The sequence below is a fragment of the Harpia harpyja genome, chromosome 14 (genome assembly GCF_026419915.1).
Source record: "Harpia harpyja isolate bHarHar1 chromosome 14, bHarHar1 primary haplotype, whole genome shotgun sequence".
NCBI classification, from domain to species: domain Eukaryota; kingdom Metazoa; phylum Chordata; class Aves; order Accipitriformes; family Accipitridae; genus Harpia; species Harpia harpyja.
The window spans coordinates 38,593,403-38,605,612 of record NC_068953.1 but is presented as its reverse complement, the minus strand read 5'-3'; the positions used below and the strand labels follow the sequence as shown (position 1 = coordinate 38,605,612).

Below are 12,210 nucleotides of genomic sequence, written 5' to 3'. Positions count from 1 at the left end.
CGGCGGGGTGGGGTGGGGGGGGGGCCGCGGGAGCCGCCGCCGTTTCTTCACCGCCTCGCCATGGACTCGGACGAGGGTTACAACTACGAGTTCGACGAGGACGAGGAGTGCAGCGAGGACAGCGGCGCGGAGGAGGACGAGGAGGACGAGGAGGAGGACGAGCCCGACGATAACCTGGACCTGGGCGAGGTGGAGCTGGTGGAGCCCGGGCTGCGCGTCGGCGGAGAGCGCGACGGGCTGTTAGGCGGTGAAACGGGAGGGCTGGGCCCCGGCGGCGGCGGCGGTGGAGGCGGCCTGGGCGGCGGGCCGGGCCCCGGAGGCGGCGGTGGCCCCGAGCAGGAGGAGGATTATCGCTACGAGGTGCTGACGGCCGAACAGATCCTGCAGCACATGGTGGAGTGCATCCGCGAGGTCAACGAGGTCATCCAGGTGCGACCCCCTCGGGAGCGGCACCCGGACCGGGGTGGGGGGGGAACGGGAACGGGACCGGGACGGGGGCGGGGGGGTGAGGCGGGGCGGCCCGCGCCGCCAACGGGTCTCGCCTGAGGGGCGCCGGGCCCGGCCCTCCCGCCGCCCAGAACCTCCCCCCACGCGTTCCGAGGGACCCCCAACCCCCCCCCCCCCCCCCGGAGGGGCTCACCGGCACCCATATCCCCCGGGGAGGCTCCTCGGGGCAGGCCAGGAGCTCGCTTCCTGCCGTGGAAGCGTCGGGGACGAGGCCCTTGCCTTTAAAAGGGCTCCTCTTTCTTTGTGTGGTTTCCAGCCGGTGGGCTGTAATCTGTATTTTGCTTTTCTTCCCCTCTGTCCTCACGCTAGCTGGGGAGGGGGGAGGAATGTTAGCCCCTGCAGTTCCTTCGGTAAGCTGGTGAGTCGATGGCAAGCTCTGGAACTTGAGGAGAGGCAGCCAGCCACCGCTCTGGTTTTGTTGCCTTCTCCCTTCCCTTCCCCCCTGCCACATACAAACGCGCTCCTGCTCATGGGGTTGAACCTTGTCGTGTTTATTTCCAGTGTAGACCAGGAGGGGATACGAGCAATCGCTTCAAAACAATAGCTTTTTTCCTCCCAGTTTTTAAGTATGCCACTTTAAAATTGAAATTGAATTCAAAGTAACATTACTGTCTTAAGATGAAAGTATCAAAGTCATATCTGTTGGCTCTTGAGCTTTTGGAAAAAAATTCTAGCCACTGAAGCTATCTGGCATCCCTTTCTAAATGTTTATGGCAAGGTTTTGCTCCAGCTCACCATAAAGTTTCTGATGCTGTTCACTTTTTCTGCAGGTGACCAGAGTGCGTGGGTTTTCTTTTGTTTCCATTTACTCGATACTGTTCGGAGTTAGTGTGAGTCAATAGAAAATGCTTCTCCTTTTCCAATACGCGAACAGGAATAGCGTGAGAACGTGAAATCTATGGATACTAAATATTGAAGGGTACAGTGCCCAGAAAGCAGTTGTTTTGCTAGTTGTATGTACTTCCAGTGTTGGTAAATCTGTTTAAATATGAGATGCTTTGGTGAATGCTTTTGCCCAACTATTCTGTGCTCTACAGTGGCTATAATAGCAGCTTTAAAATGTTGCTTTGTGTGCTATAAATCCACTGTAGTTTATGTGGAGCTTGATGCAAACAACTGTAAAAGTATTTGCGTACTAAATTAGTAAATGGCATTTCTAAAGTCAAATTACAGTTTATAACTTTAATAATAGTACTGTACATGTAAAGCTGAATAAAGGAGTCTGTCTAGATTAGCTGATTACCCTGCAGTTAAAGAAGATCTTATGGTTAAGTATGGATGTTTCTTTGCTACCAGATATTGATCCTAATATAGGGAGGGAAACAAATGGCAAGTAGACGAGTTGGTAATTTAAAGTTTTTACTCTTTGAAATAGCGATTAAAATGGTGAGTCTGTATCTAATGACTAAAACTGCGAAAATTGCGACCCATGCTGCTGTATTGAACAAATTCTACCATTTGTCCTGTCTTTGCATAAGCAAAGTGGTGGAAAAGTTCCTGTCAGTGAGGAGTAGTGAGTATTCCTGCATGTGCATTTTCCAGACCTGGCCGGCATGGTGGACTCGCCTACATGTTCTTCATGAACTGACTTCTTGGACAAGGTCCTGGTTTCTGGTCTGTGGGTTTTTCTCCCCTCTTCTACTGCCCATGAGCTGTATGACTTGTGTGCTTGACCTCCGAGTTGCAGAACTAGTGGAAAGAGGTCAATATAGGTAAAGAGACCCTGCTCCTCCTCCTGTATCTGGGGTGGTGGTGGGAGGCCTGACCCTGCGATGGACTTGGCTGCGTTGGGCTCTGCAGAAGCCTTGCAGACCGCCTACACAGAACTGCTGTGGCTGCTGCTTATGCTTTAGTTATTTGTGTTAGGTTTGCAGTAGTTATTCCTGGTTTAACAGAGCAGAGTGCAGAAAGCCAGTTTGTTTAGGAATGTCATGGGTAAACTCAGGACCTAAAATCAGCTTAAGCCCTGGAATGTATCAGAAGAGGGTAGAAAAACATTCAGTTGCTCTGAATGGCTTTTAAATACCAGCTTACTGCCATTAGATTTCTAGTCTGTTCAGAGGTAAGTGAACCAAATTCAGCTGATGCTTCAGTATTTGCTCATCCTAGCCTCTGTTGCTGGTGGTGAAATCTTCCAGGGCTCTGTTCTGTTTATTTCCTTGCTTTTGGCGCCCGACCAGGATTGCTGCTGCTGCTTTTCTGGTTCAGTAAACCTTTTCTGGAGTCACATTGGCTCAGGATCCTGCTGCGGATCCTTGGTTGCAGTGCTGTGATTCACTTGTTCCAGTCGAGTACTGGATGGCTTTGGTCTCTGTGTATCTACATTGGGTTCTTGGTATCAAATGATGATGGTTGCGGTTATGTGTTGTAGTGCTTGGGAACTTATTTGTTCAAGTGAGGATGTAATGCAGAGGTGCCCCATACCTGAAAACTTCAGCTGTAGGTCTTGTGCCCTCTAATCGGTGCAGGTACTGATTTCTTCTGATCAGGAGTAAGATATAAATAGGATTTTGTTTTTCAGTTGATCATCTTTGCAGCTGCAGTGAAAGGAAAAGGTATCAGTGAGCCATGAAGTATCGGCAAGGGGGTATCTGAGCCATGGTAGGTATAAGTCTCTGTATTAAATGGCCTTTGTCTGTATTAAAACACTGCATTTGACCACTTTATTAGCTGATAGTGCTACTAGTTGAAGGGACTAAATTAAATTTATTCTCCCATCCATTTAGTAATTTCCAAGTACAAGCTATATAAGAAAAACATAAACTTCTCAGGACAGGGATTTGATCTGATTAAGACTTTGCAGGAGTAGTAGCTAACTTGTGGTAAACTTACTGGTTACAGAGCCTGTAATTTGCACTGTAGCATGTAAAAGGCTCATGAAGACGGCTGCTTGGTGCCGAGCTGTTACCTTTTTTATTGCCTGGCCTTCTAAGACTGCTGAACTTGCAGTGAACTAGGGAGCTTTCAGAATGACTCAAATATTTAGACTATTTTGCATTTGCTCTTTCTTGTCTGAGCCTAAGCGGGCTTTCAGGCGTTTAGTGATGATTTTTACAGAGTATTTGGCATTTATGCTTTTGATCTGATTTGACTCCATGTGTCGCACAACAAGCATTCCCCTTCCTCTCTGAATGCAAAAATAGGGGTATGAATAAGCCCCTTAACCTTGTGCTGTCAATTGGCTGAGACTTTTAAACCCCACCTCAGATCAGAGTATCACTTCCATTATATCACTATGATTACACAGAGTAGAGAGTCATTTGACATGTTATTTTGAATTTTAGTTGTCAAAGTAAACAGGCGCATTTCTGGTGGTTTTCCAGCTGCTGGCAGAATAACTTACTGAGCAACTGTAAAAACCTAGACATAGAGGTGATGTTGAACAAAAGGCTTTCTTCTCAGAGGCGTTTTCCCACAGTTGAATGTCTTCCCCATATTCTTCCTCTCTGACCTTTTGTCCAAATAACTTGCTGCCACCGTTAACATCTTTTTTTTTTTTTTTATATCAGATTGCTATTTCCATCTTTGCTCTAGATTTTCTGAAAATAAACTTGAAAAATGTTTAGAATAGCATGTTTATTTCTGCTCTGAATAGAATACATGATGATCTGTGTCTCTAGTCTTGCTTGGCCCAGTGTTCTCCTTGCCTTGTTGCAAGCTTGTGCGATTTCAGTAGTTCTCAGTTGGGTTCATTCCCCCTTTTTGGTCACCTTTTTCTGGAGCATTCCAACGACATCATTGTGATGTCACTGACCATATTAATTCTTTCTGGACTTTGTAATGGCAAGGTGTTGAAAATACTGGGATGAAACTCCGAGGTGGCTGGCGTTTAAAACAAAGTGCAGAAAAGGGAGTTGAGCCTCTTCTTTTTCTCCCCACCCCGCAGCAGGGAGCAAGACCCTGGATGTGGCCAGGTGTTGTGCCTGACTGCCGCGTGGTTGTGAGCGTGTCGAGCTTCAAACCTGGGCTTTCTCTGGAAGGAGGTGGCATCACTGGATCCAACAAAAGTTAGTCTAGCTCAAAAATACCTTTTCTTTTTACTATAGGCTTTAAAATAAGGTTCTTCAGAGCAGCGCAGGTAATGTGTAACATCAGAGCATTTGTAATAAATACTGGTTTCTCATTTACATGATGAAGGTGGCTGACTTCTTTGGAAGGAAGGCCAGGTCCTTACTGGATAAAAGCTTTGCTGTTAAAATAAGCCAAAACCCCAGGCCACTCCTAAGTTACAAAGCCATGTTTGTTAAATTTGTTGAGGAGCGGCTTTTTTGAGAGGCTGGCAGAGTTGAGGCGGTGCAGATATCCCCCAGAATGCTGCAGCCCTGCGGTTAAATAGAGCTCTGTTACGGCAAGTGCAAACCCATTGTCGCTTGGCAAAAGGGGTCTTGTTAAACAGTGGCTTTACTTGCTTGGACAAAATGTGCTAATTTCCAGTCGTAACTTAGGAAATGTCCCCGATGCTGGTGTAGTTCAGTGCTATGGGCAGTATGGTCCACATATGTTGTCCACAATAGGAATCACTGGCAAGTGAGCAACAGGAATTGCTGCTGTTGTACAGGTTCGTGCTTAAAACTGTATTTAATGTTAGAGATGACATCTTGAAAACTCGGAGTACTTGAAGCTGCTTGACAAGCATTAGGTAGGAGTCTGTGGGCGGAAGCACTTCAGGCTGATGCTTCTTGCATTTGGGTCTGCTTGTGATGCCTGCACAAGGTGAATTTGCAAGCCTCTAACTTCTCTTCTTGTGTGGTTAGTTATTTGATAATAAAATTCTTATTGGGCCCTAAATGTTATGATGCTGGAAGGAAATGCTTTGTTATACTCTTTGTTTCTGTCATGCGGTGTTTATAAGGTGTTTCATTATAGTAGGAATGCATTTAATATTTCCAAGGAACGGAGTAAACTTCATTGTGACAAAGCATTCCTGAAATCTGGTATAAGCAATCACTGCAAAGCTTTTGGAAGTGACATGGTATCTGTTTCCTGGCTGCCAGGACATGTAATTCTGAATATAATAGAATTTTTTTTAAGACTTATTTTAAATTTCAGTGTTACCAGGTAGAAAAATCTTGGTTTATCTGTTAAGTCTCCAGAGTAATTTAAACTTTGTACTTAGATGACCCATTTGCTTAGTGCTTTAGATTTCCGTTTCTGTTAGGCCAAATGTAAATCTCATGGCTGGCCATGAGGAAAAAAATTTGATGCTGGTTTCTTTTGTCTCAACATTATTTTGCAAAGATCACAACAATGCTGCCTCCTCTCAGGGGCCTTGTGGATGCAGGTGGGGACTGTCATGTATTAGGGACGTTTCAAAGTGAAACTGAAAACACTCTTTGTTTTTTTAGCTACTTTAAAACATTTGTTTCTAAAAGCAAGAAGCAAATAGTAAATGGAATTATTGCTATTCCCTGTGGGTTTAACTTTAGTGAGCAGGACCATACTTGCCATGCAAAGTAGAAGTGTTATTTCTGCCATAACTTGAAAACTGGTGTGCCACGGAGAAGTTGTAATTGAGACTGCAGCATTCGCGGTCCTTGGTGTGAAACAACAGCTATTTCTGGGTGTTAAGCATAATTAAAAATAAAACTATAGCTTACACTTTTATACTTGTCCCAAGCTCAGACTCCTTAGTTTTAGCCTTGCATGAGTTAAAGTTCATAATAGGAAATAAAACCCAAACCTCTATGCTCTTTGTGTTGCTGTGATGTTATACGGAAGTGTAAGGCAGTCCTGTGTCTATTAAAAAAATATTTCACATTTTTTGCTTAGTGTTGTTTGGCAAGCAATGTTAAATTTAGGAGCATGGCACACACAATTTCAGTTTGAGTCTCTGCTTCTTGTGATTAAAACTGAGACCTGGAAAACTTCAACATTTGTTTGAAGTGATGCTGTTAATTCATAAATTAAAAGTAGCTCCCTGTACAGCACCTCCCCAAGTGTCCTTTGCACCTGTTGAATTGTTTTCAATTTTCTGTTTTGAAAATGATCTTTCTTCCCCTTTACTCCATGAATGAAAGTAAACAAGAATGTGGTTCTGCTGTTCGGTGTCAGATGCAATAGAGCAGTTTAAGGAAGTGATCGTTGATCTCCAAGCTGTGCTCCTGTTACAATAGTGAGTCAAGATTTTCATACAGAAATAATTTGTAGGAGCCTTTTCTTTCTGGAGGATGTAGCTGCTTGTTCCTCTGCTTAGGAAAGTCCCTTTTGAAGGGTTGGTAACGAGGAAAAGAATCCAGAATTTGTCACGAGAGCTGTGACTTTCCATGGCAAGTAACTGTGAAGCTGAAAGTCCTATCCATGTAGCTCAGTCCGTAACTTACCTGTTCAGGGTCATGCTTCCAGTCCTCTGGACTTGTACTGCTTTTGGAGTTAGATGGATCTAAAAATACTGCAAGTGATGTTTTCTCTTGTTTGTGGCTGGCTACACTGTATTATTGGCAGCCATAAAGAATGTTTGGAGGCTTTTGCATGTATACAAGCATATAATGCTGCTGAATTTCATAAAGTCATTCAGTAGCTTCAGCAATTGCAAGAAAAATGCAGCCTCGTTTATTGTAAAATGCACACGGAAGGTTCATAGCTACTCGGTAATGCCAAATGGTGCATTTGAGTGCAGCCCAGAATACAGATGCCTGCGTGTTTGAGAGAGGACTGCTGAGCTTGTGTAGGATATCGGTGCAGGAGGCTCCAGTGTGACAAGGAAGTGATCGACTCTGCGTGAGCTGGAGAAAAAAATGATTTTTTAATTTGATAATGGAAATTCTCATAATATTTAGATATCTTCACCATCCCAGGTGTTTACTGTTGGGAATGTTGAAAACCTTGAGTTTGGCCTGTATTTGATTCCTTAGCTTGCCTTTAGCTTTTGATCTTGAGCTGTGATGGAAATACTGTTTAAGTGAATGCTTTAAAAACTGCTGTTTGAAGCTTCCTCAGTACTTGAGTTTCACACGTAACTTAGTTTGGTAGTGTTTGTACTTCACAAGTCGGTGCTTTTTTAGAATTTCAAATGTCCATATAACTACAGACACTCTTTCAAAAGAGGTCCGTTGTTTACATGGTGTAGCAATGCTGAGTAATTACTTTTGGTATTCGGAGTAGTTCACTGTGGTGAGTGTTTGAACCACTCTATGTATGCAACACTCAAATACAACTGTCTGCATCAAGTCTTTTGCCTGTTTGTAGGGACTGAGAACTCTTGCCAAATGTCAAGAATAATTTCAGATCCAAAGTCTTATGTAGATAACTTTCAACAGTACCTAAGTCACTTAGAACAAGGAAGAAGCTAATAAGCTGTTTAAATACTTTTCAGAAAAATTTGCTTCTTCCCATTGTAGCTTAGCTGCCTGCTTGTGGACATGTTGGCTTGCCTTGTGCAAGTGTCTTGGCAACGGTGGTGCATTCTGGCATTGCCAATGGTCTTGCCAGCTGTTTTGGGCAACATCTGAGAGCTGGCGGGGCACCTAGCTGGTAGGCATTGCCACTGCCTAGTAAAGAGCAAACAAAAAACTCTGAAAGAATTGGTTTAGGAGGGACACGTGTACCCCTTTGGTGTCCTCCCTTTGGAGAAGCGTGGAGCCTAGACAGCTTAAGTGGCGAGCACTACTTCTCTATGACTGTTATGGTGTGTGCCTGTCCTTGCTGCCATGTCTGTGTGACAGCAAAAGATTGTAGTCCTCTGTGGATATATGGGGGAGAGGAACCAAATACTGCTGCTGGGGACAGTGGAACAACTGAGAGCCCTGTGAGCAGGTGGTTCTTGGCCATAATCTAGGAGTAACTGCGTGGTAGCCTATGTACCGCCTACCTAAAACTCAGCTTCTTGGCCTTCTCTTGAGCTACTGATGGTTTCTAGCTGGTGCCCACTTGCTTGGGCTGACATGTTAAGTTCCTTCTCCCCAACATTTTCTAAAGCATTCTTGGTTTTGTGTCTTCCTCAGTTAAAACTTTCACGTCCCAGGGCGCCATGTGGCACCTCTCATTTCCAGGGACGAGCAGTGAAGGGATCCTGTCTTGGCCATCTGCCTCAAAATTAGGTCTTCTGGGAAAGTACTTGTGGCTGAAATGTAAAGGCATGAAAGAGAAAAGGCTTTTCCTATGACTTACTCGATTCTCTGACTTCTTGATCTGAGGCACCCTCTACATTCTGGGACACCATGAACTTGCCTTTTCTTGTGGGGAGGGTGCATGTTAATTCACAAAAGATCAAGCTTTGATTGGTTTGTGATTTGAGGAATTGGGGAGCTGGAGGGAGATAATCCCCAATGCTGGAAATTAAAAGCTTGGGTATTTGCTTATTGCCTTTACAGCCCTTCAGAAAAATTGTCTGTGCTTGATGGAGTAATGTTTTGTGTGTTATTTCACCAGATGAAGGATGCAGACTCTAAACTTGGTTTTCCAGCAGATAAGCAGGATAGATATAGTATGAGTTCCTGCTCAGAAGGATTCTGCTTAGGCACAGTTGAAGCCTTCCTGAAGTGGAGAACACATACTAAAAATGTGGAACTGGAAGAATCTGTATAATTGCACCTGAAAATAGTCAACTGACAAAATAACTGACGATTTTGGGTGTTAGTTCAAAGATTTATATATTTTTTTTTTTTTTTAAACTTACTATCTGTCTATTCCTATTAAGGAGAAAGCATGAAGAGACTTTCTTCCAAGATAAAGAAATGAAAATTTTAAGTGGTTCTGAAGGCTTTTGCTTCCTCCCTGGTATTATTAAGCTAGGGCAACCTCCGAAGGAGTGTGTTGAGTAAGCTATGTACTACCCTGGCAAAGTGCATTTGACCTGTTTACTTTAGCAAAACCTTTTTGGAGCCACAGAGAAAGTAGCTGGTATTTGAACAACCCCATTATATAAAAATCACGGGAGGACATGCTTGATTTTTACCATTCCTGTGCTGCTTTGATGTGTGTGTGGAAGCTGGTGCAATGGTTACTGCGTAGTGAAATACTTCACTCCGGGTAACTTCCTTTTAGGTTTTTTTTAGGTTTTTCTTTGGTTTTCTGAGCTAAGGCAGCATGGGCTGTTGTTGGTAGCCTCCCATTGCTGCTTGGCTTGAAACACCAATAAACTTGAGCTGTTGTGGTGCTTTGAGTTTCTTTGGGTGTTTAATACTTGTCTCAAGCAGTGCTTTTTGAGATGCAGGCGTGTATAGACACGTGCACCTGCAACATGAAATAGGGGCATGGTTACATATATGTTGCTCTTGGCTTAGGCAGTTCCCATTCCCTCACTGCATGGGTACAACTCTTCTCTGGTCCAAGTAATGAATGGGATCAGTGAACTCTCTGATTAAACGTGCCTCCTTTCTGCTCTTATCAGTCAGCCCACTGTTTGACCCTGCAAGCGGTTGCTTTTCTCTATTTGCCCGAAGTGATGGTGGTTGAATTGCTCGACTCTGTACTGTCAGCAAAAGAAATGCATGTGTATCTACACCTGAAGACAAGGTTTTTGTGGCCTGTTTTGGGCGCACATATAATTATAGGTGCGTATTTAACTTTTGAAAGAGCTCTGGATAGTTTTTCAAAACTTTGATCCCCCCTGCAGCTGATAACTTTGGATTGTGTGTGTTCTTGTGTAACAAAATACAAACACAATCAGCATTCCTTTGTATGGCAGATAGAAATGCGGAGAGGGATTAGGGGAAAACAGAATTCATGTGAGTAAACAGTCTCCTTTGCAGTGAGCTTTCCTGTGTGGGAAGAATACCTTAAGAATTAACTCCTAATAATCTACATCCTAGTCATGCTCAGGGACCTGAGAAATAGGGAGGTAGAAGGAATGATCTGGAAATAAGAGGAGTTAAGGATCTTTTCTGGGAAGAAGGGAGAATGTGTGGGAGTGCCATGTCTCGAGGGTGTAACTGAAGGAGAAACCTCCCAAGGCCTGATGAGGTTAGACTCCAGAGTAGCTGCTTGGAAGTGACAGAGCTTCGCTGATCAATGTATATTAAAACTAGGCTGAACAGCAACTTTTTATTAAGAAGATAGGAAGAACAACACTCCAACAGTTAGTTAGCAGCTTCATTTCTCTTCTGGGAGCTCTGACAGGTGCTAGTAAGCCCTGACTGTAAGGCCCTGCCTTAAAGTGATGAATGAGGGTTCTCATTTTGCATTCCTCTTCACCTGAGTAAGTGATCCCAATAGATGCTGTTAATGTGAAGTTTGGTTTTGTGTGAAGTGAAGGTCTTTGGGGTAAAATCCCACCTAGTATGCATACAGGAAAATAAAGTAACGATTTCTAAGTACTGTGAAGATCTGATGAACAAATGTGTCCGACATCTTTGTTTTGGTAGTTAGTAATACTTCTGTGATGACTGAAAAGCTGTCTGAGAAAATTGAGGTGGTATTCTTTGATTTATATATATTATATATGCATTAGCATGTGCTGTCATAACCATTCTCTTTATTTTACTTGGTAAAATGATGTGTTTGAAACGTCCTTATTTGTATTGCTAAGAGAGCTGAAATTAATACTTGGAAGATTTACTCTGCTATATTTTTATGTTGGATGATGACAGTTGATAGTAAATGCAAGTGTAGTTCTGTATGACAGCAAAGATCGAGTCTAATGTGATACAGGTCTTGGACTATTGTAGTTTAGAAATGCAAGATACTTTGCCTTCAATTGGTAGTTCTGTATTGAGGCACTGGAAATGTGTTCAGAGATTGTACAGAAACTGGTATGATGCTTGAGAAACTGGTAAAATGCTTGCTGTTTGGCTGGCTTGCTTAATTTCTGAATCTGTCATCTACTTTGTGTCGTTACTGTTTGGGAACTGCCTTCCTAGCTCTGATACTTATTTTTTTCTCTGGTATGGTAGCTTCTAGGAGGCGAACAGGGTGCAAAGACTTGGAGCTGTCTTTAGGGATGCCTGGGATGGCTGATACTGAAACTCTCTGGAGGGAGAGTGCTTGGAGATGTTTGGGATCTATGTCATCCTCATGTACCACAGGATAATTCCCCTGGCTGGTGTCCTGCTATCGCTTGCAAGGGTATCTCCACAGGCAGGCAGTGCTGTGATTTGGAAGAGGCTGGGTGCCAGCCTTTTCAGTGCACTTAATTATCTGCCAGTTATTAATGTAATTATTCATATTGCTAGCCTTCACATCAGTTATAAAGCAGGACTGATTAGGTGGGTTTTTTCTCTTGCAGAAGCCTGATGATAGGTTGTAATATTTTAATGGGAAAGGAACAAGGGATATCCTTGTCAGCCAGCACACAGTCCCATCAAATACAAAATTGCACATCCAGGTTTGTTTCCTGTTCACTGCTGAAAGGAAGATATTCCAGGTGCTTTGGAGGGTCTGCACATACTTGCCGGTTTAACTCGCCTGCTTTAGAAACAGTTTTGATTAAATGAGTGCAAGTTTATGTAGAGGCAAGTCTTCAAAGTCCCTAAATAAGAAAATGGTGAAAAAATTGGAGGTTTCCTATTTTCCCGGCTGTATGAGTTGTGTTTTGTTATTTCTGTATTGAATCCCAACAGAGTATTTTCTCTTAACTCGAGGGAGCTCAGGCACTTGGTTAAAAATACCTGCAGCAGTCAGAGACTGCTGTTACAATTTTAGGTGTATCGTGTTAAAGGATGGGAATGAGAATGAACAAGAGAATTGCTAAACTCTTCATGCCTCCAGAATATCCTTTCTTCAAAGGTGGCTTCTGCGGAGCCCTTGGAGGAAAAAGTTTTGGGGTGT

General features: G+C 43.5%; 1 protein-coding gene across 5 annotated transcripts in view; it reads left to right on the top strand.

The window, feature by feature from the left end:
• The window catches only part of ARIH1 (ariadne RBR E3 ubiquitin protein ligase 1), a 63,036-nt gene continuing 50,826 nt past the window's right edge, over nt 1–12,210 (top strand). The window contains exon 1 of one of the 5 annotated variants that reach the window (XM_052809070.1): nt 1–429. In XM_052809070.1, coding sequence (XP_052665030.1) covers nt 61–429 — 369 coding nt within the window. In that variant the 5' untranslated portion in view covers nt 1–60. The remainder of the gene's footprint in view (nt 430–12,210) is intronic. The other 4 variants (XM_052809074.1, XM_052809071.1, XM_052809072.1 and 1 more) reach the window with 4 other exon arrangements.